Raw genomic sequence first — 25,408 nt, 5'->3', positions numbered from 1 at the left:
CTTACAAGATCTTGCACGATGTACGCTAACTATGTCCAGTTTGTTTATAATTTTTTATCGACATAAATATTTTCTTCTAGTGGACGTGTCTTTAAATGATTCATTATGATTCTTAAATATCAAGAAAACAAAATATCACGATATTCCGTAATACTTTTTTTTAACTATTTCAAGTTATCGAAAAGTAGAAAAATAATGAGAAAGATAGACATTTATAGATTTATTAAGTTTCTATACGCATATGTTTGCAGTTCATGAATAAAGATGGCGTTAGAAATTCTACGTTACCAACTGTAGGTTTCGATTGAAGAAGATACACTTGTCAAACATTTTTGTATAAATATATGTATGTACATAAATAATAGTTTGCAATTTGCTATATGAATATTATTAGATATATATGCGTATAACAATTTAAGGTACATGAGACACAACTTGTAGATGGATTGAGATTTTTTAATAATGTGTACTTCTACGAGCGATTGCGCGTTTTACCGGATGGAAATCTCATTTTTCATTTAATCTAGTCTTTGCATATGACTGCACAATAGCAATATGTTATCAGTCATGTTCATTCTTTCCGCTCTTTGTTTTCGTATTTATTAAACTTATCAGTAATAGCAGTTGACAGCCAATTGTTATCTAGCAGTAAAGAAAAGTGTATATTTATACGTTAATCGATCATCGAAATGACGATCGTGAAAGTGGAGTTTCGCAATAGATCGCAATATTTACTTCGCTATACTGCGAAAAAGATAATCTGAAGAACATTATGCGTTTAATTTTATCTGCAAAAGATGCCACGTCTTATAATTACGTACGTCCATAGTATTTAAAAATCGAATATTCTTTTTATCTTGGCAACGATGCAATCGAAATATATACACATCTATTGACAAATAATACGAAGAAGTAATGCGATAAAAGTATCAAATATGTATCTTGATGCAGTGAAATTAGTTGTCACATGGAGGCCATTTTGCGCAAAATTGGAATGTTAAATTAAATCTATGTACTCTAAAATTTTAATGAAGTACTTTACATATCTCAAATGCAAAAAAAATCTAAAGCTTTTATCTCTCTTACAGTTGTACATAATTGTTTCGGTACTAAAAGTCATATTTCAATTTACTTCGCATTTAATTTACATGTAATATCTATAATCTATACTATACATGTATAGACAGTATATACATGCATGCATATCTAAAGATTTATAAGGAAGTACAGCAGCGCCTCTATGAACTTCGATAGTAACGAAAATGTATTTTCCTTTTCCTTTTTCGTCTATTCTTTTCAAAACATTTTCTTGGAATAAGCAATTAATTGTCTCGTCATTGAATCGTGTTGAGTTCATTTTCATTGATTTAAATTCATCTTGATTGTTTTTCCATTTCCTTTTTCTTTTTTCCTCTTCTATCCTTTGTTTATCTTTTTCATCCGCGGCAGACATGTTTTTCGTCTCTGTTTCGTATGTAGAGCAATCTGGTGGAGTGTTTTAGTAGCTATAAAAAGGACTGCTTTCCTTGCAACACTCATTGGCTGTTGCATCGTTGCAGTGAATGGGTGATATAACACATTGTTTCTTGTTTAGCAAAATAATCCGAGAGTACAAAAAAGGACAGAGTAACAACATTGCAATTCTATTCGTTGCTCGGTGAGTGTCACACTCGTTGTGTTCTCACACTACCAGTTCGAGACATATATAACCAAAAATATAGGGACCGAAGAGTCGCAACTTCTCGCGAATACATATGTTCCAAGCATATACTGTGTGCTGTTGTGTAATCGTGTTTATCAGCTGTGGCGGTAAAGGTGACCACTTCACTCCGTCAATGATTCAAATTTCCACAGCGTATTGAGTACCCTGATTAAAGACGTAACAAGGTAAGAAGACCAAGAGACAAGATTGCATTTTGCTGCTGATAATCTAAGGCGAACGTCAATCTGCATTATATCCTGATTTCGCTGGCATGAAAGACTATCGTGACAAATGCGAATCGGATAAGTTACATATTGAAGAAAGAGAAAAGGAGTAGGAGAAGAAGGCGTACAGAGAAATACATCACCGGACAGGGTCATTTTGATATCTATCATTGGAGGACCGATCTTGCAGCTCTTATCCCCGCATCGCGGCGGTATGAAATAACAAGAGGCTTCACTTGATCGACAAAATCGACGACGTTAGTAGAGGCGGCGACTGTCTGATTTGTAGCGTCCGTACTCAGTCCTCAGTGTAGGCTAGTCGGGCGCACAGTTGTCGTTGTCTCGACGATTTCCAAACGCTCGCTTTTCTTGGTAAATCTTTTCCTCAACAACTGACGTTTCATTCCTCGAGATATTTTTCAAACATTAGTGTTATTTCTACACATTTAATCAGTGAAAAAACACAAGTATTTTCTTAAAGATATTTGGCAGAGGTTATCTTTATATAAACAAACCTCGAAAGTAGAAATTTCTTGTGACTTTTACTTAGTACATTTCCAACGAACTTTGATAAAGATCATAACATCAAGGAGAAACCAAAGAATCAAGAAGATTGAGAAAAAATAAGTGCTTTTTTGACAAGTTCGGTGTTCTATACACGACGCACAAATATGGCGACAGACATGTGTATGCAACAGAACTGTACCTATTCTATCGGATTTTTGTATGAAATGATCACAGAAGAAATGTGGATGCCATGGAAGGCGACGGTGGAATATTTCGATTACACACCATGGCTGTTTTCTTTGCTTGGAAGTACCCTGATCGGACTGACTGGTATTTTCCCCCTTTTTATCATCCCCATTGAAGAAGGTGCCAACCTAAGGACTGGAGGTAACATTTTTTTTCAATGACACGTAATCGATCCCCTTTTTCCTTCGTTATCATGTTATTTTCTTTAATCAGCATGAACCTATTAAATGATTCATGTGGAATCACGATGTTTTCTTGCTGCGAGGCATTCTGACTATTGCTAAAAGAGGTTATGTATACAATGTACTTCCATTTTACCGCGCACGCGGGAAATAGCTTCACAATAGGTTTAATACAGGTGATCTATATCAACGAAGTAATTTGTTATTTTATAGCACTATGTTTATGGCTAATACAATGTTTTTACTTTTTTATTTTAAACTTTACGTAGAGACATCTTTTTACATATATAAATGACATGCGCGTATAAATTTATAATAAACAAATGAAATTCTTCAATGAAAATTTTCGACATTAATTAACGTGTTCTTCAAGTGTGGTCTTTGAACCACGTTTTATTTGCTGGAAGATTAGATTATTAATAAGAACTAATGAAATTAACCATTTCTTTTTAATGAAATTCTAAGAAGTTATCTAATCAATCTGTCCCGTACTAACTTGCAATAAAATATTATAAATAAAGGTGATAAGGGTCTACATAAGTAGTTTACCGCGTGGACGTAGGATGATATTTTTCTCTAAGATTCAATGATCATAGTAGTAGTAGCAAATCGTTTTGTGGAATATTTGTTGCAAATAACCATCGAAACCCGTTAGAAAAATATCAATTAGTCGTGTACCGTTTAAAATATATTTATCTTTACTTTTTAGTGATCGCTGCTGTTAAAATGTTTTCCACCAAACTTTAGTGTAATATGTCATGTAACCCTGATAATGTCAGTATACTACGCAGCTATTTGACAAGAATACGAGATTGTTGTATTCGAGGTAAGATAAACGCAAAAATATACGTATTTACACGAAAACGATTTCGTTATGTTTTTTTAGACCCTGAGTTATGGATTGCAGGTATATCGTTAATAGTAAGAATACCGAAACAATAATAAATTTCACAAATTTAAAATTCTTACTTCTCTAGTACGGACGTTTATGAAATTATAAATAATTGTATGATCTTTTTCCAGTGTATTCTTTAAATAGTCCGCGAACAGAGAATATCGTATACATTTGCAAGAGATTACGTCAGATTGACAGTTATATTTCTTACTCTTCAACCGTGTTAATGCTCTTCAGTATGCTTAGTATCCTGTTTACCATAATGTATGAAAATAAGATCATTTACCATTGATTTTACTAAAAACGTGTGCTCGATCGAATCGAATCGAAAAGAACTATTCGAAAGACAAGAAAAACACGCTTGTTACACGCTTTCTTCCTATTCTATCCATTTAATCGTATAGTTCTTCTAGGAATAAAAAGATAACGGTGTTTCGACAGGAAGATTACGCAAATTGTTGGAAATTAACGTCCTTGTGTATCTCCTAGCGATTATTTATAATGTCTCCATGCTCTTTATTCTTACTTAGAAAAAAATTTTGTAATTTTGTGTATACAAAATTGCCACGTTCCACGAAAACTACGATACCACGGTAGACGAGGTAAAAGTAATGACGCGTTATTACATAGAGTAGAAAGATTCTTCCCGGTGCTCGAAAAGAAACGTATTCGGTCAAATGGAAAGAATCTGCTGCGCAATACCGCGCATATTGTTTACCTAACCTTCCAATGCTGCGTGCCAAAGGCTTCTTTTGAAACATAATCTCGTCTCTCTCAGTGGAGTGCCACAAACTGCGCCAGAATACTTGTCCTTCTTCGAATCGCACGAAGTTGATACCATGTCGGTGTCTGAAGATAATTTGTATATTTGAATCACTTTCTTTTGTTTCTACATAAAACGTTTTATATTTTGCATTCTGATGTCAATGGCCGAGAATTAATTCCGAAACGAGTGAAACGAGAGATATATTTTCTAGTGTTATCACATGTCGGAGAGAGTAGCAGTCGCTGTTTCGTCTCGTTACGTAGTGATATCAGGTGAAATTAGGAAAATGCAGACAGGGTAGTCCATTGTGTGTACGAAACACAATCCGTGAATCCGTGATCGGTGTTAATGCACGATGACTCTTGTTCCACGCCAATGTGAACAGACAAGGTCGTGGAACTTGCGTGGAGATGGTATGCATTGCAGTAATGAAATTTGTAAACTAGAAAACAAGGTGGACAATGCAAATGTGATCTCGTATATATTCGACAAATTACGTTCATTTTGGGAGACGAGTATCGAAGTAAACCTTTTTATTTAACCTTTCAAACTTCAAATTTTCTTACTCAGGTGGGATTTTTTTCCTTTTTGCCTATCCTTTTAATTGATTTTTATATTATGATAAAATAATAAAATAGTTGGAAATATATAATAAACGAGGAATTACTAATTTGAAAATTTCACTTTCAACAAATAGAATAGGGAAGGTGAAACCGGTCTTCGAGCTTCCAAAAATCGACTAGGGGATATAGAGGTAAAAGGTCGAATCGAAGCAATGACGGCAGAAGTGCTCGGATCGCGCCAGCATGTAAAGTTCACGTGTGTGAATGGCTTACCGTGGCACACACTGTACGTCGAAGGTCGTGGAACCTGTTGGACAGAGTGGAGAATACGAATGAAATTTCCAATTCTTCCGTGGGTGGAATGCACGTTGTATATATGTGTAACGTCGTTTTAACGGGTAGAAAGAATTCAAGGACACGCGGTAGTTGAGGCAGATGGTTTCCAGGCAATTTCGACGCCACTTCGCAGATTATTATGTGAAAATTAGTATTACTTTAACGTTAACTGCATACGAAATAGATTTCTGTAATTTGTCCATTTATGCAGATTTATTTCTTGTTCGTATAAAGATTGGTCAACGGTAAGAGCAAGTTTGAAATCTTTCGTTGGGTCAGTCCTTTAACTTTTCTTCTACAATGGTGACCCGTCAACCCGTATCTCCTATTCATTTTTACATGGAAACTTGCTATTTGAGATTGCAGGGGACTCTTGGGTTACAAAGGGCATCCCAGAGTCTTCTATCGAAGAAAGACCGAATCAGTTGTTGCAGCGTACTTTCACTGGCCATCTTCCATTATACTTGGGTACAAAAACTATGAAAATGAATCGATACGCCGCTGTACCTTTTCCGTTGCAAAACTAGTTGGCAATAATTTGAAGGTAGTTTTCACTTTTACTCTTTTGTCACGTAAAATTAAGACTTAGATTTTAAAGACAACAAGGTTGAGCCGCAACACAACTACTATCTTTATTTTCTCTCGAACTTTATTGAAAACGGAGAACTCAGCTTTCCCGGTTGCCAAACATTCGATTTTCCCATTAGGTAACTATCTGTTTTTTCCGTAATTTGTAAGAACGTACAATGAACCTAAGGACTGTTCCAAGGACTATCCATAACCCGATAAAACTTACGGGAACGATAAACCAAAAGTTTAAATTCATGGTGGGTCCTTGAGGTTATCGAGGACCCGCACACATCTGGCCTCTAATGTGGATTGACGTCACACTTTCATCGTTCACGGTTTTACGGTATGTCTCGCAGGAAATCCCTACAACTTGCAGAGTCTTCGCAGTGTTCTAGAATTTACTCGCAAAGCACGATCAATAGCCGTAGGTCCATTTAAACGGTAAATTACAACTAGCGAAACTGAATTTAAATTGTTTCCTGTAACGCGATTGTGACTCTCCGAGCCGTACAGTTTCTCGCAGCGAAGCGAATTGTTATTCTCGTTTATGACTCGAACAAGACCTTTCTTGTTCCTTTTCTCCAATATCTCATCGCAAGGCACATGAATCATACGCCCGTTTGTTCTTGGTCAGTTTAAACATCGCTTTTGGTCATCGACGTTTAAGAGCTTGTCCTCTTTCTTGTTGTTTCATTCGTAGCGACCTGCAAGGATCGAGAAAAGCCATTTACATTGCGAAACTGCGAATCGATGATGCAAGGTTGTGCAAGCCGATTTTCTGCCATTCAACGATCGGACTGCATTCTCGTTTACGTGTATCCTCTCGAACCTTCCATCTTTCATTATGAACGGCATTCCTATCGCGAATTCCGTTATCGATACTATCGTCCTCTTATACTTCTATCGACTATTATCTTTCTGATGCTACGGTCTTAACAATTACATCTAAATACTGGTAATTTCGAGATACGAATTTAAATCGTTGTCTGCGAAACAGATTCTTCGAGTTAGTAACATATATTTAAACCTATTAAAAGTTTGGATGAAAAAGGCCGTCCGAAGCCTTGGGGAATTAACGCGTTTAAGTCTACATCGTCATTACTGCATTTAGAACGGAACGATTGTTACGGACAAATCTGGAAATGATCGCGTGGATGGCGCGCGAAACGAAACAGCTTCCCTCGTTTTAACCGAGAGAACGACTGTTCTCGAACGAATCTATTATCGAGCGTGTCTCGCTGCTCTGCTCCACGATTTGCGTTCACAGATGCGTTCTCCATTTCTCTTTCGCTCAACCCGATCACGATTAGATTGTGACAGGCGGTTCGTTCGTGCACGAACAACTTCAGCTGCATCGAATCGCCCGTTTAATTTCTTTGAATGCTTCCACACGCCATCCGATCGATTTTTCTATTTTAGAATCACGCGACACACGTACCGCGTTTCCTTGTAAATATATTATATACTATATAATTTCGCGTGTAGGATCACATTTGACCACGTTTCTTGGCAAAATTCACGCGAAGAACGTGGCCAAATTGTTCTTTCCTTACGTACGGTTTCTTTGCTTCATGGTTGCATTTAATGCGCTCGATATCTTGTTAGTCAATTAATTATTCCATTGCGGACAATTAGGGAATTGCGTTTTAAACGATTCGTTAGATAATTAGTATCATACTCTGCCAGTGCTCTACATAGTGACGATGCTCTAATATCGTTCACAACCGCATATAGCTCGTTATCAGACGTTTTTTTCCTATGCATCAGTGCGTTTATCAGGATCGTTTTTGGTAACAACGCGTCATCGTGTCTATTTTGTTTAATATTCGACCGAATTAGACAACACTACTCGACACGTATTTAATTTTGCAACCTGCAACGAATGATTCTTGTAGACTTGTGTCCGAGCTAAATACGAATCTGCAAACTATATTTTCTTAGGAAAGCGTTCTCTCTACGGTTTCTAGGAACAACCAATTTTGGCAATTGCCATCGAGATGAGATGATTCTGCGGTCTCTGCCGAATAAAATGATACGCAGTTATTGCGTTATAAACATCTAAACGCGTTTTAATAACGATCGAAGTGAAAAAAAAAACGCCTAGCACGCAGCATTTTTTACTTACATTTTTCAGTTTATTTAAAAAACTAAAGGGGAAAATCAACACGCGATAGAGTAAATATTTTTGCCAAGAAAAGCATCAGGAGAAACTAGAATATCACTGTTGAACAGTGTTATCGACGATCTTCTTGCGACGCGATGTTTTTATCAATTATCCTGCGATATTTGTGCACGCTAAGTACCGTTGCTCCATGCAATTATCCTCGTAATGGCAAGAATGCGGAGAACGAGAAAGAACTGTTTCGCGCGTTCAAGCAACAAGGTACCTAATTGTTTGAAATTGCAATAGCAGAGTTTGTCACGTGTTCGGAGAATACAGTGATCACTTTTCAAAGTGTAATTAACCTCTGATCGTGCGTTTCAGATAATTTCGTCGATATATAGCGTTTTGAAAACGAAAGACCTGTCGCTGATCTTGCGTAACTATCGGCAGATATGATTTATCCGATACGGAGCAATGAAAAATAAAAGGAAACAATGAACGTCAATGTTCTATTGATCGATTCCCGATACCGTATCGAATTATATCTAGTTGATAACTTTGTAGCGACATTGTAGTTATTTCATCGCGTGCCATCGTGTTTACTCTTCGCTCGTAACTTTTGTTCTGAATCACATCGCTTATCTCTTTGATTCTATTCCTATGGAGAAGTACAGTTTTTGCAATCAAAACATTGCAATTTCGATCACGTTGCTGCAATTTTATATTCGCGTTTTCCCTCGAAGAACCTAACGATGACTATATTCGTGAAACCACAATCGATATTCTAATCTATGCAAATTCTCCATATTCCTGGTAAATACATCGAATTCCTACTAGCAATTTGCGACATTGTATCAGTATTTCATCGTGAAAAAGGCGCGACGCGATTTTCAAACGATTCTAGGAATTTCTTGTAAACTCAGACAGGTAGAACTGATGAATACTCATTATCGCGCGATGCAATTCGAAATTCGAAAGATAATAAGCATCATCGTCATCGTTCGACGGTTTATCGAGAGATTGGCGTTGCCAGTAGTAGATTCGAGTAATGAAATCGCAGCCAAACGACGTTTGTATAGAAATTGGTAGAGATTGTACGTCTATATAAATTCCGTTCACTCTTATAATTTGTGGTTTATCTCTCTCTCTCTCTCTCTCTCTCTCTCTCTCTGATTTCGCTATCATTGCGTGTTTCAAAATCAAAATACCGCAACTGGGGAAGAGTAACGTCGTATATATTACTTGGCATTACGTAGATCATAATCTGTTTGAGCGACGCTTAATTCTTGATTTCTTCGTGTACACGGTGATTCGAAAGTTTCTTTAATTCAAAACGAATTGTAATCTAGAATCTGTCGGCGAAATAATAAAACGATAAAAAGTGATTTTCTACCTCTGATAGCGTTTGATGCTACCAGCGTAAAATGGAGGTCAGCCGTTAAATAATTTACACGTGGTGGTTGAGCGATTATTTAGAAATATGCGAGTTGCGTAACATGCGAAAACAAGCTCGCGCTACTCGACATCGTTCGTTTAATTGGTCATTATTATAAAGGAAACAGGGAAGTGGTTTTGTCGTTGCAACGATCGTTTTCGGGCAGCGCTTCATCGTCGATTTTATTACTAACGACTTATTGTTCCCATGGTCGATCGCGAAACCGTGTTATGGCAACCTTTTTACGATTATAGTGGCTATCGAGGATGCTTAACGACGCTAATGATATAACTTTTTTCTTGATTGATCGATGGCCGTTCTAGCGAGCGCAACACACGTGTAATATTGTATGTAAATGCTCATTCGCTTTAAATGCAACTGAGAGACGTATGATCTATTGAACCGATGTATCGATTACGAGGACAGTGCAAGGTTCGCGTTGCCAACGAGAGAATTACTCGAAAACTAAATTTGTCATCGAAAAGAAAGTCTAGACACGCGAGTTATATTTGTAAAATCGTATGTCGAAAAAATGACGATACTGCTTCGATTAACCCTTGATCGGTAGATTTTTCAAGATACGCCTATTTGCTAGTTTGCTTATCGCCGCGGAAAATGTTTTTGATCTCTGTGGACGCGTTTTACCATTTTGTACATTCGAACATATTAGACGTGTAAATTGACAGTCCGTAATAGTACATATCTACGTAACAACGAGAATTTTCCGTAACAGGTCATTGTATCCAGCAGGCTATTTAAACGACATAAGCGTTTATCACGTAAAATAATTAGCGCTACAATAGTACTACTTAACGAATGCTATTCGTGATAAAGGCTATTTAATTAATCAAAAATATGTATATCGATTATTGCAAAAGCAGACTTGTTAATTGTTGTATATTAACGTTATCGTTGTTGCATATTTTTCCTGGTAATTCATTACAGAAATAAGAATGCAGATATTTTGGAGTGAAATTATTAAAATAATTTGAATCCGAATATTTGAAAAACTCAGGATGTTTGTCGAGGCCAGTCTACTCCGTTTTTTCTACATATTTTTTCTACATATTTTTTCTACATATTTTTTCTACAAGAAGTGGAGCAAGGTCTATCGAATAATTATCTCGTCTCCAATGAAACGATGAAATTATTTCCACTCAATTTTTAATAAAAATGCAACTCCTCGAACGCCTATTATTACGATTAAATAAAACGGTTAGACCCCCGCCTATTTTTTTAGGGAACAAAAGTGATAACACGCTTTACGTAACCTACGATGAAATGAGATGTACGAATTGTAGTTGAAAAAGAGCTGAAGTATAATTGAATTCGGATATTATTCTATTACTATTTATTTTAATTTAATATTATTATTTTCAAAGTATAATTGGCTATGTGGCAAAATGAAATATCGTCTGATTAAATTTCAACTGTTGTATCTTTTCCTAATCGAAAATTCAGATAAGTCTATTCTAAAAAACTCAGATATTCTATATATATTTTTGTATCGAGTTCGCTCATTCTAGATTATCATTGATTACCGAAGAGAAAGCAGATAAGGGCCAAATCGTATTTTAACGAAAGTATCGATGCCCATAAAGAAACTCAGTCAATGGTAAAATTGTTAACATCGCGCGATTTAACTTTAAATTTATCGGCTTCGTACAGGAAAGGCCGACCATCCATCCGTGCACAGACGCGTATGTGCGTAGGAGGAGAGTTAGAACAATTTTCTAGAACATCTTCGATCTGTTAAGTACAATCTCCTGCACTTTTTCATCCTATACCATGTTCTATCTATAATTTTATCAATTTTTCCGCAGAACATACGTTAATAATTATAACGCTAAATTATATCGATCGATATAAAAATAATTCGTAAATGTTGCTTCTTTTTCTAGAACCTTCTTTAAGAACGCCGACCCTCTTTATGTTACAGACAGTGCTAATACACTGAAAATATTGCTGAGCTTCGCAGTCGGTGGCCTTCTGGGCGACGTCTTCCTGCATCTGCTACCGGAAACATGGGCGAGCAGCTCTTTGAACAAAGGTACGAAAATACTACAGAAAGGAAATGAAAAGAATCAGTGGTGCCAGCTGCACTCTTGGCAGATAATAAAAAACTATCATCAACTGGTGGCTCGTTCTTGCTTTGGCCAATCATACGAGATAACGAGCGAACCAATCACGAAGTTCGCACGAACAAACTTGGAATAAAATTCTCCTCTATTCTTTTTCATTCTTCGAGTTCGGAGAATCTTGAAAGTTGTCATAATTGAATATGAAGTGTTCGAAACGAAAATAACGTATATTTTCCATCCTCACTTTCATCCTAAAACTTTCTCGAACTTTTTATTCGATCGAACGTATTGCATTCTTTCGAACACGTTCAACTATACAGCAAATTCGAATTGCTACGAAATCTACACCATCACAGGCGAAACTTATCGCTAATGTACAAAGAACGAGGACGTTTCTAGGGTGATCTAATTTAGTTCTTTATACGTCATTGACGAAACATTACCTAATACACAATGTGTACTATAGAGTTATGTAATGAGAAAGTTACAAGGGGTAACAGCCTTGAACGATTCTATTCGGGAAGACCCGCGAGTTTATCGTGTGGTGCTAGCGTTAGATAAAAGAAAAAAGTTTCAAAAAAATATACGAGAATAGTGTCAAAGATTAAGTCGAGGTCGTTAAAGAATCAATCGATCGACGCAATATCCATGCATCGAGCATGAAACTCGACTGATCTAACTATGTCGTTTAATCGTAAAGCATGTATATATATATATATATATATATATATATATATATATGCAATTCGCATGCACAGACACACGGACTTGACAGTTGGTTTTATCGATCTTTCCTCTGCAAAAATTCAAAGTATCATCGTATAACATGAAAGAAGCATTAAAGATTTCGAAATGATTCCTGCTAAAAATAGATGAATTTCTTCTTTTGCTTCGCCACTTTTGTAACGGTGTATTTTTGGTTTTACAATACGAGTCGTATTGAATAAGCAGCGATACAAATTTCAATCGAAGAACATATATTTAAATTACGGACCACTTTGGCCTCAGGCTGCAATTCATCATATTAGATCTATGCTAAGCATGACTCGAGGCGATCCTTCACCTCCGTTGTCCGCTTTATGAGCGATTCAAACGGCATTCTCAAACCCTATTGTATTTCAGTTGCGGATTTCAATTGCCAGCTGTCCTCTCCTAAATGAAACTGGCTCGTTTCTAGTCCACCTACAATTTCTCAGTTACCTTGGCCATGTTTTTCTCTTACAGATGACTGTGTCGTCCTCTCTAAGATCTAGAATCGTTTTACACGTATCTGTGCAAGTTACATCGTTTTGTTTCAGCAACGGATGATAGACATCCGTCGATGACGTGCGGTCTATGGGTACTAGGAGGCTTCTTGGTATTCGTCATAGTGGAGAAACTGTTTGCTTTCGAGCAAGAAGCTGAAATCGAGGATGCGCCCATAAATAACACGGAACTGTGCGAAAAAACCAACACTGAAGCTGAAAAGGAGATGGAAAATAACAATTGTATTAATTTGATCGGAAGCAATCCGAAAAACGGTTTTTCGAAGCGACTTCCCAATGAATTTTCGAAAGCCATTAACGAGGTGATACATCGATTCTAAAATAATGTATTATTGAAATATATCGTTCTTGAACACGATACTAATACGAGTATTTCAAATTACTCTTACAGTTGCGGCCCTTCTTAGAAAAGAAAAGCGGATACTCCGAACTGCCAAATGATTTCAAAGATAACCATAAGAACGGCTTCGTTAGCAACGGCATGAAGCCAGTATTAATGTGCAACGAGTTGTCGAATACCCTAAAAGGTTTGCCGTTGAAAGAGGCAAAAGATTGTTTAAAGAAATTTGCGAAGAACGCTAATGGCTTTTCAACCGAGTTGTCGAAAGGTTATTTAAAAAAAGACAAATCGGGCAAAGCTTCTAGCGATGAACAGACTGTTGCGAAGCAAAAGTCCAAGCATATAACTGGCTATCTTAATCTGATAGCCAATATCATAGATAACTTTACTCATGGATTGGCTGTAGGCGGTTCTTTCCTCGTATCCTTCCGTTTGGGTGCTCTCACCACATTTGCTATTCTCATACACGAGATTCCGCACGAGGTCGGAGATTTCGCAATTTTATTACGCAGTGGATTCAACAGATGGGATGCTGCGCGGGCGCAGCTTCTCACAGCTAGTGGTGGCATTTTTGGAGCCATGTCCGCAATAATTTTCTCTGGCGGTGAAGTAGGTAAGTATCGCTTCTTTAAAATTTTAAGGAGAACGGCTTAAGAATTTCTTCGCTCAATGAATTGTACATTTTTAAGATTTGTGACAATTGTATTTCTTTAGGAGCGAAAACAGGTTGGATATTGCCTTTCACCGCCGGTGGCTTCCTTCATATCAGCATGGTCACCATTTTACCCGAACTGCTTAAGGAAACTACTAGTCCTAAAGAATCTTTCAAACAAATAGTCGCGTTGCTCTTTGGTATTACCATTATGGCAGTTTTAACGATTCTTTTCGATTAATAGAGTTACTTCATTTAGCAATAGCATTAGGTACTACTTGTCGATATATATCGACACGTGTCGAGTGTAAGTTATTGTTATATTAACGTTCCTTGATACGTGTCGCGACAAGTCGTTCGAATTTGCCATAAGAAATTCTATCGCGTAATACTTGTTGCTCAATGATGGTGGTGCATCCATGCCGGGAGACAGAGGAAATGAAGAACGACGGTTAACGACTGACCAAATTCATGTAGAAATTACTTTTGTACTGATTTTAGTTTCATATAAAACTTCATAGTCATCTGTATATTTGAAATACGTTCACGTTTAGATAATTCGATAAATAAAAATAACGTCGATCTCCTTCTGCGGTAATTAATGTTCTTCTGATAGCGAGAGACAAAGAAAACAGGGATATCTGTACAAGTTACTTTTATATTTTTCGATCGTTTATCGGGGATCGTATTATCGGCAATTCGGTATTATCCATCTATATTGTTGCATTAAGGGATACTCTGTTACAAACCTGGCATAGTTTATACATAAATATACGTATGTTCCTCCATAAACAATCGAAAACTTGTTGCATGAAACGTCATTCCGTTTCTATGATATCGACTTATTTCGCACTTAAACTTCGTTATCTAGGCGTTACACTGTGAAACCAGTATTGACGTGTGATTTTCACGTTGTAAAACATCATCGTGTACATAATATCTATGCTTCCTCGTTTACTGTTAAAAAGAATTGAAACTCAAAAAAAGATTGTAAATTACGCAAAAAGAAAAATAGTATATTTTGTGAGTACATCTATCGGTTTGTTCGATCATTCCGACAAATGTATAATTTAAGTTCCTAATGTATTGAACTCTTAACTACCTTATCGTGAAAGGAGGAAATAACATATTCCTGATGATGAACAATATGCGAAAGATATTATGTAAAATCTGTAAAATTGGTATGTAGATATAGAGTCATTGTATTTAATAAAATTTGAAAGATTATGTAAACTCAAGTATTTTAGAAAAGTTTACGAATTAGATGAGTTATTGAACGGAGATTCCATCTATTTTCCGTAGTCTCGTGTATTATCTAAAGGTGCTGGTTTTATAAACCGAACAAAACGCAATCCTTGTACTTAAAGGATTATTCTTTTACAACAGAAACCTTGATACATGAGCATCGTTTTTAAGCACATGTAAATAGAAATTCGGAATTACGAAGCTAGTTTAATCAGCGATTTGGCAAGTATATTTTCTATAAACTATGACTTCACGAACAAACTGTTCGTATGTAATCACTATTATTTGTAAATAAAGTATTTTATTCTATGATATATATCGTTGAACAATTTTTTTCTACGAAACAACACAAATGTGAACAGTAAAAAATAATTTATTAAATAATTTTCTTAAAACATAAAAAAACATGACACTTTCATTTACATTTACTGGATGAGTAACACAGATTTCTTACATAATATATGTACAGAATAATTTTCTAGTTTGCATATATACACACACGCTTTTCTTATGATACATTGTACATTCATCCGTTAAAACTGGTAATAATTTGACAACAATGTTTGTAAGATATCCACGGCCAATATTCAAAATATTCATGCCGACGATTTTCTTCATCACACATGAAAACTTTGTACAATTATATCTACACGACACGAAATAAATACTGGAGCTCAGTCATTACGAACGTTTAATTTTACCTTCCCTTTCTCTCTATAACTCATCGTGGGTAGTTTCGAGTGTTTGAAGCATGCCTATTAATATATTTAAGTCATGATGCAAATCCAGTATGTGCTGTATAATGGGAAGAAATTCGTCTTTATGTTTTCTCCACTTGTCAATACAGATGGGAGCGGCGGTGATCATGCTATCAGAAATAGTTTTAAGAAATTCATAATTAGTTCTCAACAAATCACTAAGATCAATTTTGAAGCTTGTTATCATTAAATTGCTTAAGTGATCGCAATATGAATATTTTAATAATTTTCTCTCAATATCAGCAGCAGAATATGCTTTTACTCTTAGTTCTTGTTGCGCAACATCGGTAATATGTTCTATATGTTGTCTCTCTACGATTAAATCATTGATTAATTTCATAACTTTCATTTGTACTTGTAATTGGCCATCGACTAAAATTTGTCCAAATATTTCTATTCCTCCATGATCGACCCACACCTTTTGTCCTATTGGAAACTGCCTTATCAGAGCACCCAAAGCAAAGAGACATCTCGACTTCAAGTCTGTTTTACTACTTGTAGACAATATATGTAAAAGTTTTTGAACAAAATCATTTTCCAGTGCTTTTAATTGTACTTTAGGATTAGATTGGACAGCTGCACCCAGAAGTCTCAAAGCTTCGATCTTTATTTCGTTGTTTGTTCCATTGAGGCATGGAGATATAATTTTATTCATACTGTAATTGAGAAATCATGAAAAAATAGCTCAGATGTTGATATTTCATTAGAAAAAAAAATTGTTTTTATACATACCCTTCCATATCGGCAAAAGCTTTGGCATTATCAATGTGATGAAGCAGGTATTCTAAATTGTACAAAATATCTAAAATTCTTTCTGTTTCTGCAGTCGTTAAAATTCCCATAGTGACTCTATTTTTATAAGTTTGAAACTTTTTAATGTAGCTACTTAACAAATCAGAATCACTAACAGTAATGTTTATTTCAAATGCCTTAAATTCTTTCTTCAAAGCTTCATAGTCTCTAAATTTTTGCCTTATTTTTTTTGAATGTTCAATCTAGAAATATTTATAAATAATTTAAAAAAATTCCTTATACGTTATACAGAGACCATAGTTAAAAGTAGTTACATCTATTTCTGGAAAATCTTCACCCTCTTGTTTCATTTTTTTCAATCTATCTTTCAATTCTTCGATCGAGTAATTAAACAAATCAGACTTTTCTGCTGGTACATGCTCTTTTTCTTCCAGGATTGCATTCTCAGGATGCAATATTACAGAATTTGTATTTGTATTTGTACTGTTCAAATTTTTGTTCGAATCCTCTTCTTCTAAATCATTACCATCCATTAATTTAGCTTCTGTTACACCAGTTTCAAAATTGTGTCGAACATGTAATCCTGCAGGTATAGATGTACCTAATGAATTAAATGAATTAAAAGAAGAATTAATATAACAAGAATATAAATTGATATCTTTTTTATGAATGAATAATTAAATTATTAAATTAAAAAATGAAGTAAATGATCAATCTATTTGCACCTTTAAATAAAATTCTCTATACGTCACTGTGGTATAAGTTGTAAAATATCGTATTTGAATAAACTATAGATATTCGAAACGATAATGAATAAAAAGTTTACATAAAAACTTTTCGTAAACTTAACGGTACTGCGCGTAAGAAAATGGCCTGAATACTACAGACATATTGTCTCAAAGAACCGCGATGTCAAATTTGACTGACGTGGTCTTAGGAAGAGAACAATCAGTTGCGTAAAAAAGTAGTCCCAGAATGTACGTAGAACGAAATTAAATAAATGTTCGCTTACCTCTTTTCACAGTTTGCCATTCTCGAGTTGGTACAAATGTCGTTTCATTTTTCTCAAGGTCTCCGAGAACTACCGGTAACAAAAGTAAACAAGTTAGAATAATCGTATTGGATTGCATTCTCATCTTTTCCTGTGGTTAACCGAGGGCTACGACTTTTCTCAAGATACGGCGATGACTTTTCATAAAATTATTAAAATTCTCTTAATGATATTTTGTTAACTGTATTACAGAATATTTTCAATTTTCCTGCGAGTCTCTTTCATCGCGCTTTTGTTCAATTTAAGTATTATTCACGTGTTGCGTCCGATATTTATTCAGTTAGTGTGTCAATGTTAGTTTCATGTCTTGCCACCAGGGCCTACGTAGACCAATAGTCGTTCAGTACGATGTTGCCAAATTTTTCATTCAAATTGTATTACTGTATATTAGTCGTTTTTAAATAATTACTTGAGATTGGTATATATAACAGACCAAATATTTTGGTACTTTACAAAAATATACATTCGTAAATATATAATACTAAATTTCTTTATTATTTTCTTAGAGAAAAAGGATCGAAAATAATCACATAGTTTTATATTCCATTATTTTGAAGGAGAAGTAATATTTTACTAAAAATTCAATAATTAAATCTTCCATGTTTACATCAAATAGGGATTAAGGTATATCAGCATGTACTTATATATATAACCTTCTGTTTAGGAATAATTTATACGCTTAATTTTTTGTTATCTTGCGCGAGATTCTTACATTTATCGGCCAAGAATAATGATAAAAAGAGTGAATTTGAACAGTTACATTTTTCATTCGACTCGTTTCTTTCATAACCGGCAGAATATTCGTTGAGAGGAGGGGAGGGGGATATAATACCCGTCGAAAAGTCTTCAGTGTAGTTCGTGATATTAGATGGCAACGCTGTTGATGATAGTTGAAAGTACACCGACCAATCAAAGAGAAGAACGTATTCTAGGCGCGCAAGGCTGAGTACGTGAAACTCATTTGCTACGCGTTCGTCTAGCACGTGCGACCACTGTTCTTCGCGCAGCGAACGTTGTGCGCGCGGCGTCTTTGGCTTCTCTACTCTCGTTCGGCACGCACACTCCAACGGGTTGCTTCTATACTTCCACTAACGAGAATCCTTTAATATCAAGTCGATCGTCATGGCAGAAGAGTATCTTTATGGTAAATATTAGAAGCTGTGTTATCGGTAACGTTGTGGCTCCTTTATTTTGTGGAGCACGCTATTACTTTCGTCGTCATTGGCCATTCGACGCGAGCGGTATTATGGTCGAGACGCCGGCTGGTTTTCGGCCATTGTGACGAGGAGACCCCATTGTCCCCTAAAGAGCTAACGAACTTGATTTTTTTTATCAAACTATGATACAACGGCAAGCATTTACGATATTCCGTGTGCGTACTCTTGTGATTTCTGTGTCCAGGAATTACCCTCGAAGGATTGAATTCTAGCGAGGTATGGGATCCAGAGCATAAAAACGACGACGCAGACGGAACAAACCAACATTTCGGTGCCGATCAGAAGCTGATCATAAAAATGGTAAGTAAAAAATATCGATAGAAATTCGCTGGGAATTTGCATTATATATATATATATATATTTTTTTTAATTGCTGCTTGATACATTATATACGTTTCGTTTGCTTTTCGTCCTGTTCGGTTAAGAGTAACGGATTTTCATTAACGCGCGATTTCATCGAGAATGGCCCTTTTATTCGATTTGCGATGTATATCTCTGATTTATTTCTATACAAAGTTGCTATATTTTTACGAACTCGCCAATATTTCGTATATGTATCTATTAACCGTGCAAAAATATATGACCAATATTTGGCGTCACTAGCAATCACGATTTTTCGAGCGCTTTCATCACTTCTTGTTAGGTTTGCGCGCGAATTTTTAATCGTAATACGAAATTAAAATGCTGCTCTTTATTATAGCCTCCATTCTTTGTTTTCACGCGCCAGAATCCTCTTTTTGTTTCCGAATTTTCGAGAAATGAAAGCAATGAAGATTTGTGATCTTGATGTTTGTTCCGTGAATGTATATTATTTACATATATCTTAATATAAAAATATTCGCAAATTATAGATAAACAATCCAACGTTTATAAACGTATGTAAATTAAGAATGTTTGCCAAGCTTCTTTTTTTATAGAAGCGTTTATAACTGTTTGTAGCAGTCATACTTTACGATTGATTGGGATAAAGATTTTATTTCTACATAAATGGGATTCCTTTTATAAATTTGTGTAATAATTATACACAATTGTGGTTCTTGTTGTCATTGGCTTACATAAAGCACCATATATTTCTGTGTACATGCATATGTATATATATATTTTTTATGTATTTTATAGGCTCTTCTAGGTCCAGAGGCTAAACCTGGTGAACTTAATGTATTACAAGTTGAAGCAATGGGCTTAAAAGGACCCATCAAAACACCAATTGCTTTATTGGAGATGGGAAAAACTGCACAGATTATTCTGGATCTCAGTTTTCCTGACCCTCCAGTCACATTTACTTTGGTTAAAGGAAGTGGTCCTGTTCACATAGTAGGACATAATCTACTTGGTAAGAACGAATATTGTCTATCGCCATATTGAATTTAGGATACTCTTTATAGCAAAAATTTAACATCTTATTTGTATAATTAAATTTCTAATAAAATGCATGTTAAGGTATTGATATCCTTTTTTCGAGTAATCAATTGTATTAAATTTAAACATTACATAGAGAAGGGCGATAATTGCAACTGGACGCCTTTTAACAGTTGTGATAATAACAATGTAGCAAATTTAGATGGAAACTCGAATTGCAAAAGTATTTGAACAATATCTTCAAACGTTAAATTTAGGGAAATGCATATTTCAGAGCTCTTTTATCTAGTTACGATAATTGTTTTACAATAATTTGTCAAGAACACTTTGTTTGTTTTCTTAGAAAATGCATATGAAATTAAAGATTTGAAATAAACCATACAATATTAATTCGGATTTTTCAGGTACACACATGGAGGAGTTTGATGATATGGATGATGAAATGGAGGAGGAGAACATCGATGATGATGATGATGATAAGGTATAGAAATCATAATGATTAATCTAGAGTAATGATATAGATAATATGTACATATTAAAAGTTATTGAAAAAATTACAATTAAAGAAAAGATTGTATTAATAACTGACATTCTAATTAGGCTTGCATAAGATCTTTTTGAGAATTGATATATGGAAAATGCGGAATATTTTCGACTGAAGCAATTATGTTTATAAAGATCAACTTGATATTAGCTGTCTTTGTTATGCTTTTATTATGTATATTACCAGAAGTGATAGTATTTCATTTTCTATATACTAGGAATACAAATTTCAGGCACCGCAAAAGAAAAGAAAGCATTCTGCAGAGGGTAAAAAAAATGGCACGAAGCGTGCCAAGATGGATGAAGCTGTAGACAAATAGAGTCCTAATATTAAAATGCTGCTATTCAATCATCCCCGAAAAACAAGTTTTACCAAGGGTATTTTAAAATCCCATTATATGACTTAAAATTTCCCAGGGGGTGCGGGGGGAGGGCGGGTGGGCACTGAAGATTGAGGAATAAATGAAAGTCGTGGATATAACTTTCTGCGTTTGTATTTTCATTCCATGTGTCTTTTCTTTTTTTTCCATAATAAATCATCCCATTTTGAAATAGTTGCTTTTATTCCTTACTTATCATGTTTCCTCCTTTTTCCATTTTTTGTGTTCAGACTATAGTTTTAGTATTATAGGAACAGGAAGTGCATTAGAATGTCAGTAAACAATACAATCTCTTATAAAACAAAATTTCGCATCTAGGTTTCCATCTTAATGTAACACTAGTACTTGAAACTTTGCAAAATATTTGCATAGTTATATTCTATTTGTTACTTTAATATGTTAGGAGCCAGAAGATGAGGAAGACGATGAAGATGAACCCAAGAAGAAGAATGCCAAATTAACAACTGCAGCCAAATACAAAAATCAAGCTAATAAGAACAAGAAAAAATAAGCACGAGCCTTATTACTATGGAAACAACAAACTTTTAAGTTAGGCTAAGCGTAAGTCCATCAATATCATCCGCATTTGTGCGAATCTAGTATCGTTTCACCAGATTATCAGACGACAACGTTGCCTTCCACGTTTCTACAACACAACTGGACCAATGAAAACTATTATAAAATATTATGCTATGTACGAAGAATGTCGCATTTCTTTGATGTATAAAAATTTTAATTATGTCATATGTCTATTATGAACAGAAAATGGGATTTATTTTGATAATATTTTTCCCAAAATGCCTTAGAGGAATGACCCGTATTAAACAAACTCTATGGGATATTAAGAATGTGAATCAAAAATTATTTTTTTGACAAAATTTTATGGAGTTGAAAGTTCAGAGGGCATTCTTCTGAGAGCCAATTGTGTGTATTAACTTGTTTTATTTTGTTACGGGGCTGCTAAAGAAAAGAAAGAAAAGACCATATTGTGATGAAAATTACTTTAAAAAAAAAAAAGAAAAAAAAATATGTGTAAGACTATGTAAAAACAAATGTGAATTTTTAAAAGCAAATGTGGAAAAAAATAAATATATTTGGCCCAGTTGTTGTTAATAAAATTAGTGGAAAGCACGGACGGACCCACAGTGAGGTGTATTCGTATTGTTTCCTTTTTGTCTTCTCCGATGCCGTGTTCACACATCGATACTTCCAGTGATGCGAAGATACACTATTCTAATGTAGTAATGTAAACGCGATTCGCAGAAAAAAGAAAAAAAAAAGATGAATTACTATGCTCCTTAAGGAAAAACAAACAAATTTCGAAGATAACGTTCCAGTGTAATTTATTATTTTCGTGTGTACAAGATGGGGAAAGGGTAATAGTCACAGAACCCTTATGCTAGAATGTTATTAATGATTGTAAAGAGGGTAAAAAAATGAGATCAGGATTTTAAAAAAGAAACATAGTTACGAGTCATCTCGATATTCATTCCATTTGATGAAAGATAACAGAAGAGGGGATTACACAGGTGTACTACACAATGTGATGCTCTTACATCAGTGTCATATGCGATAAAAGCATATGTAATGCGTGCATAGGACACGCCCATACGATTGATAAGTAGTCTGTACACCTATTTTGTACATATACGATACAATAAAAAATTTCACAACTTTTAATCAGTATTGCACGATGTAATCTTTATTCAGACGCCTTTCCCGATTGTACAAGAAAAATGATGTATTCGTAGTTTACAGAGTTTTATGACATCCAAACGTTTGTCATTTGTTAGTATAATCAAAGATATATAATAATTATTTAGTGAAAATGATTTTTCGCCATTATGTGAAGAACAGAAATTGTCTGTTTAAAAAATTTTCGAGGAAATAAATACAAGCATCATGTTAATGATTTTTAATTTATAAGAGGTACATCAGCTTATTTTATTAGAAGAGTCCTGTGACTGTCTACAAACGAACAGAACCTAACAATTTTATAGATTACTGTATAACTAAATTTTTTAACATACTAAGGTAAGTGAAACATCGTCAATGAAATGAACAATACGAAACATTTTGATGTGATGTAGTTGAAGGTCAAGAAAATTTTACCGCTGATCGCTAGCACGTAATACTCGCTATTATGATATGCAGAATATTAGTTGTAAAAACGGCTTGAACAGGGGTACAGAAGCGAAGATTTTTCACTCAAGTAGACAATGTCAAGTAGACAGCGAGAAATTAACAAGTTTATATCAACAAGTACGTTGAATACGAGTCATTTTATATGGATATTTAATCAGTGATCCTAATATATGTCTATTTGAAAGGTGGCAGACCTGAAGGAAACAGTTATGTCATTAGAAAACATAATACAATTAAAGGATGTTCAATTGGAAAATATGCAACGAGATAATGGTCGACTATCGGTCGAATTGAAGAAACAACAAAGATACGTGAGGAACCTGAAACGTAAGACTTTGGAAACTTGATTCGAGTTCATCGCGATTCTTAAATGTATCGACTTAATTTCAGAGCAGTTGGACGATGAAAGATTCCTCTATCAGAGAGAAAAGGATTTCTTTGACAGTGAAATGCAACGACAAAAAGTACGATATGGTGCCTCGAAATTATCTCAACGAAGAAAAGAATTAGAAGTAGTACGAGAATGTTTGGAAGATGAGAATAAATCGCTGCGAGAAGAATTAAACGAAAAAGTGGAGACAACGTACAACTTGTGTATAAAGTTTTTGCGAATGAAATATGCTAAGGATTCGTTGAGGGAGAAATTTGATCAATTATTGAAGGAGCATCTAGGAGTAATGTCGGATATGATGGAGAAATTAGACGAGGCAAGAGAAGAACTTAATATAATCGTTTCCGAAAAATTTCAAGACCCTTTACCTTTGAGCAAAGCAAAATTTTTGCAGGTGAGTTTCATAAAGATGCGATTGATCCTAACCATATCTCGATTCTATAATGTTTTATTTTTAATCTTTTTTATTTTTTTTAATATAAAAAAAAATCATTGTTTATCGCGTGAAATCTCAGGTGGTGCAACGAAACGCTCGACTAGTTCACGAAAATGCGGCACTCAAAATGCAAATACAGCAATTGACGTTAAACATTGAAAGATTAAATAACTGTATGCAAAAAACGAAGTCAGTGAACGTAGACGCGAAAATTATTGCCAAACTAGCAACGCAAAATAAAAAAAGACGTAGCAAAGAATTCACAAAATGGCTACCGTTTCAGTAAGATTATATGTTTCGTAATAGATGTCAGTATATTATCTGCTTTTTAAAATACACTTTTCTATCTTTCTTTAACGTTTTCCTCCTTGCATCCTATTCTTCTTTACCCCGAAAATTGATCGGACGTATTTATTTTGTCCTAGTTTATATGAAAACGAAGTTGACAAAACTTTGTCCCTTACTAAGTCGTCGAATACTGAAAATCCCGTTGATTACTCTGGAGATGCGAAATTAGCGTCGAAATTTCGTTCGGACAATATAAAAAAGTACGCGACTGCTGCGGTACAAGAAGTTCGAACTGAAGAAACATGGAAATTGCGAACGGAACGTGCGCGAAGCGCACCAGAAATTCGACTAGCGAAAGCACAACCAACCTCGTCGGCGAATATTTGAGCATAGCTTTTGGTCGAATGGATGTGCGACACGCCTTAACGAATACTTAGGACTACGAATCTAGGATGTTGTAAAAATGTAAATGTTATAATTATCTTTTTTATATTTATTTTCTTTTTTGTTAAAAACATATCGACTGTAGAATATAAAGTGTGATGTATCAACTGTAGATTAAGTGGCGTGAGAGTAAACTGTTTAGACATTGTCCCACCAGAGGGCGAGTTCGGTATGAAACAACCAGTTTTATTTGTTCGGTACCGCGTTAAAGTCGTTGCGTCTTAGTCGACCGTGTAATTTTGTGATAAAAATAATTTCAACAACCTTGGAAGACGAAAATGCTGCAGCAGAATGACGACACGAAACTTCCGGTTCAAGAAAAACTGCTGCATCGAAATAACGTTCCAAATCTTCCTTTTCTGGTAAGTAAAATAATTTGTGTAATCTGTACATACACGGAACGAAGATAAATTAAACGAAATCAATGGTGAACGTTGATCGATGCAAATGCGAGGTAGTAATTACTTGGCACGGTAAATCGTTTACGGATAATTCTATAGCCAATACGGGCAATGAAAGCCAAGCTTAAG

General features: G+C 35.0%; 5 protein-coding genes across 10 annotated transcripts in view; 4 read left to right on the top strand and 1 right to left on the bottom strand.

The window, feature by feature from the left end:
* The first annotated feature begins 1,413 nt into the window (after nt 1-1,413).
* On the top strand, nt 1,414-15,429 carry LOC100643148 (zinc transporter ZIP13 homolog). Of its 4 annotated transcripts, XM_012317528.3 has the most exons (6): nt 2,681-2,820; nt 3,571-3,687; nt 11,470-11,580; nt 12,910-13,178; nt 13,268-13,829; nt 13,931-15,429. In XM_012317528.3, the coding sequence occupies exons 2-6, from the start codon at nt 3,615-3,617 to the stop codon at nt 14,107-14,109; spliced, it is 1,194 nt and encodes a 397-aa protein (XP_012172918.1). In that variant the 5' UTR covers nt 2,681-2,820; nt 3,571-3,614; the 3' UTR covers nt 14,110-15,429. The 4 variants fall into 4 exon arrangements, with proteins under 4 accessions (XP_012172870.1, XP_012172918.1, XP_048267453.1 ...); XM_012317480.2 differs by lacking the exon at nt 3,571-3,687 and having other exon boundaries at nt 1,414-2,820; XM_048411496.1 differs by lacking the exons at nt 2,681-2,820; nt 3,571-3,687 and adding an exon at nt 5,251-5,554.
* Nucleotides 15,430-15,468: 39 nt separating this feature from the next.
* LOC100643271 (nucleotide exchange factor Sil1) lies at nt 15,469-17,982 on the bottom strand. Of its 2 annotated transcripts, none has more exons than XM_003392899.4 (4): nt 17,637-17,982; nt 16,939-17,225; nt 16,604-16,866; nt 15,469-16,527 (listed from the first exon to the last, which is right to left on the bottom strand). In XM_003392899.4, exons 1-4 carry the CDS (start codon nt 17,758-17,760, stop codon nt 15,828-15,830), a joined length of 1,374 nt encoding a protein of 457 aa, XP_003392947.2. In that variant the 5' UTR covers nt 17,761-17,982; the 3' UTR covers nt 15,469-15,827. The 2 variants fall into 2 exon arrangements, with proteins under 2 accessions (XP_003392947.2, XP_048267294.1); XM_048411337.1 differs by lacking the exon at nt 17,637-17,982 and adding an exon at nt 17,350-17,498.
* Nucleotides 17,983-18,623: 641 nt separating this feature from the next.
* LOC105666565 (nucleoplasmin-like protein) lies at nt 18,624-22,860 on the top strand. Of its 2 annotated transcripts, none has more exons than XM_020862909.2 (5): nt 18,624-18,819; nt 19,077-19,192; nt 20,012-20,225; nt 20,656-20,732; nt 21,028-21,649. In XM_020862909.2, exons 1-5 carry the CDS (start codon nt 18,798-18,800, stop codon nt 21,112-21,114), a joined length of 516 nt encoding a protein of 171 aa, XP_020718568.1. In that variant the 5' UTR covers nt 18,624-18,797; the 3' UTR covers nt 21,115-21,649. The 2 variants fall into 2 exon arrangements, with proteins under 2 accessions (XP_020718568.1, XP_012172547.1); XM_012317157.3 differs by having other exon boundaries at nt 18,626-18,819; nt 21,578-22,860.
* A 150-nt stretch (nt 22,861-23,010) lies between these two features.
* LOC100646280 lies at nt 23,011-24,990 on the top strand. The gene is given in 5 exon segments (XM_048411955.1): nt 23,011-23,436; nt 23,505-24,104; nt 24,226-24,428; nt 24,572-24,821; nt 24,824-24,990. Coding segments are annotated over 5 exon segments (1,215 nt in total). The 5' UTR covers nt 23,011-23,322; the 3' UTR covers nt 24,872-24,990.
* A 90-nt stretch (nt 24,991-25,080) lies between these two features.
* LOC100648043 (homeobox protein Nkx-2.5-like) overlaps nt 25,081-25,408 on the top strand; it is a 177,172-nt gene continuing 176,844 nt past the window's right edge. The window contains exon 1 of the mRNA XM_003392856.4: nt 25,081-25,240. The gene's annotated coding sequence lies outside the window, so the exon portion shown is untranslated. The remainder of the gene's footprint in view (nt 25,241-25,408) is intronic.

The sequence above is a fragment of the Bombus terrestris genome, chromosome 1, assembly GCF_910591885.1.
Source record: "Bombus terrestris chromosome 1, iyBomTerr1.2, whole genome shotgun sequence".
NCBI lineage: Eukaryota > Metazoa > Arthropoda > Insecta > Hymenoptera > Apidae > Bombus > Bombus terrestris.
This window is presented reverse-complemented; position numbering and strand designations above follow the sequence as displayed.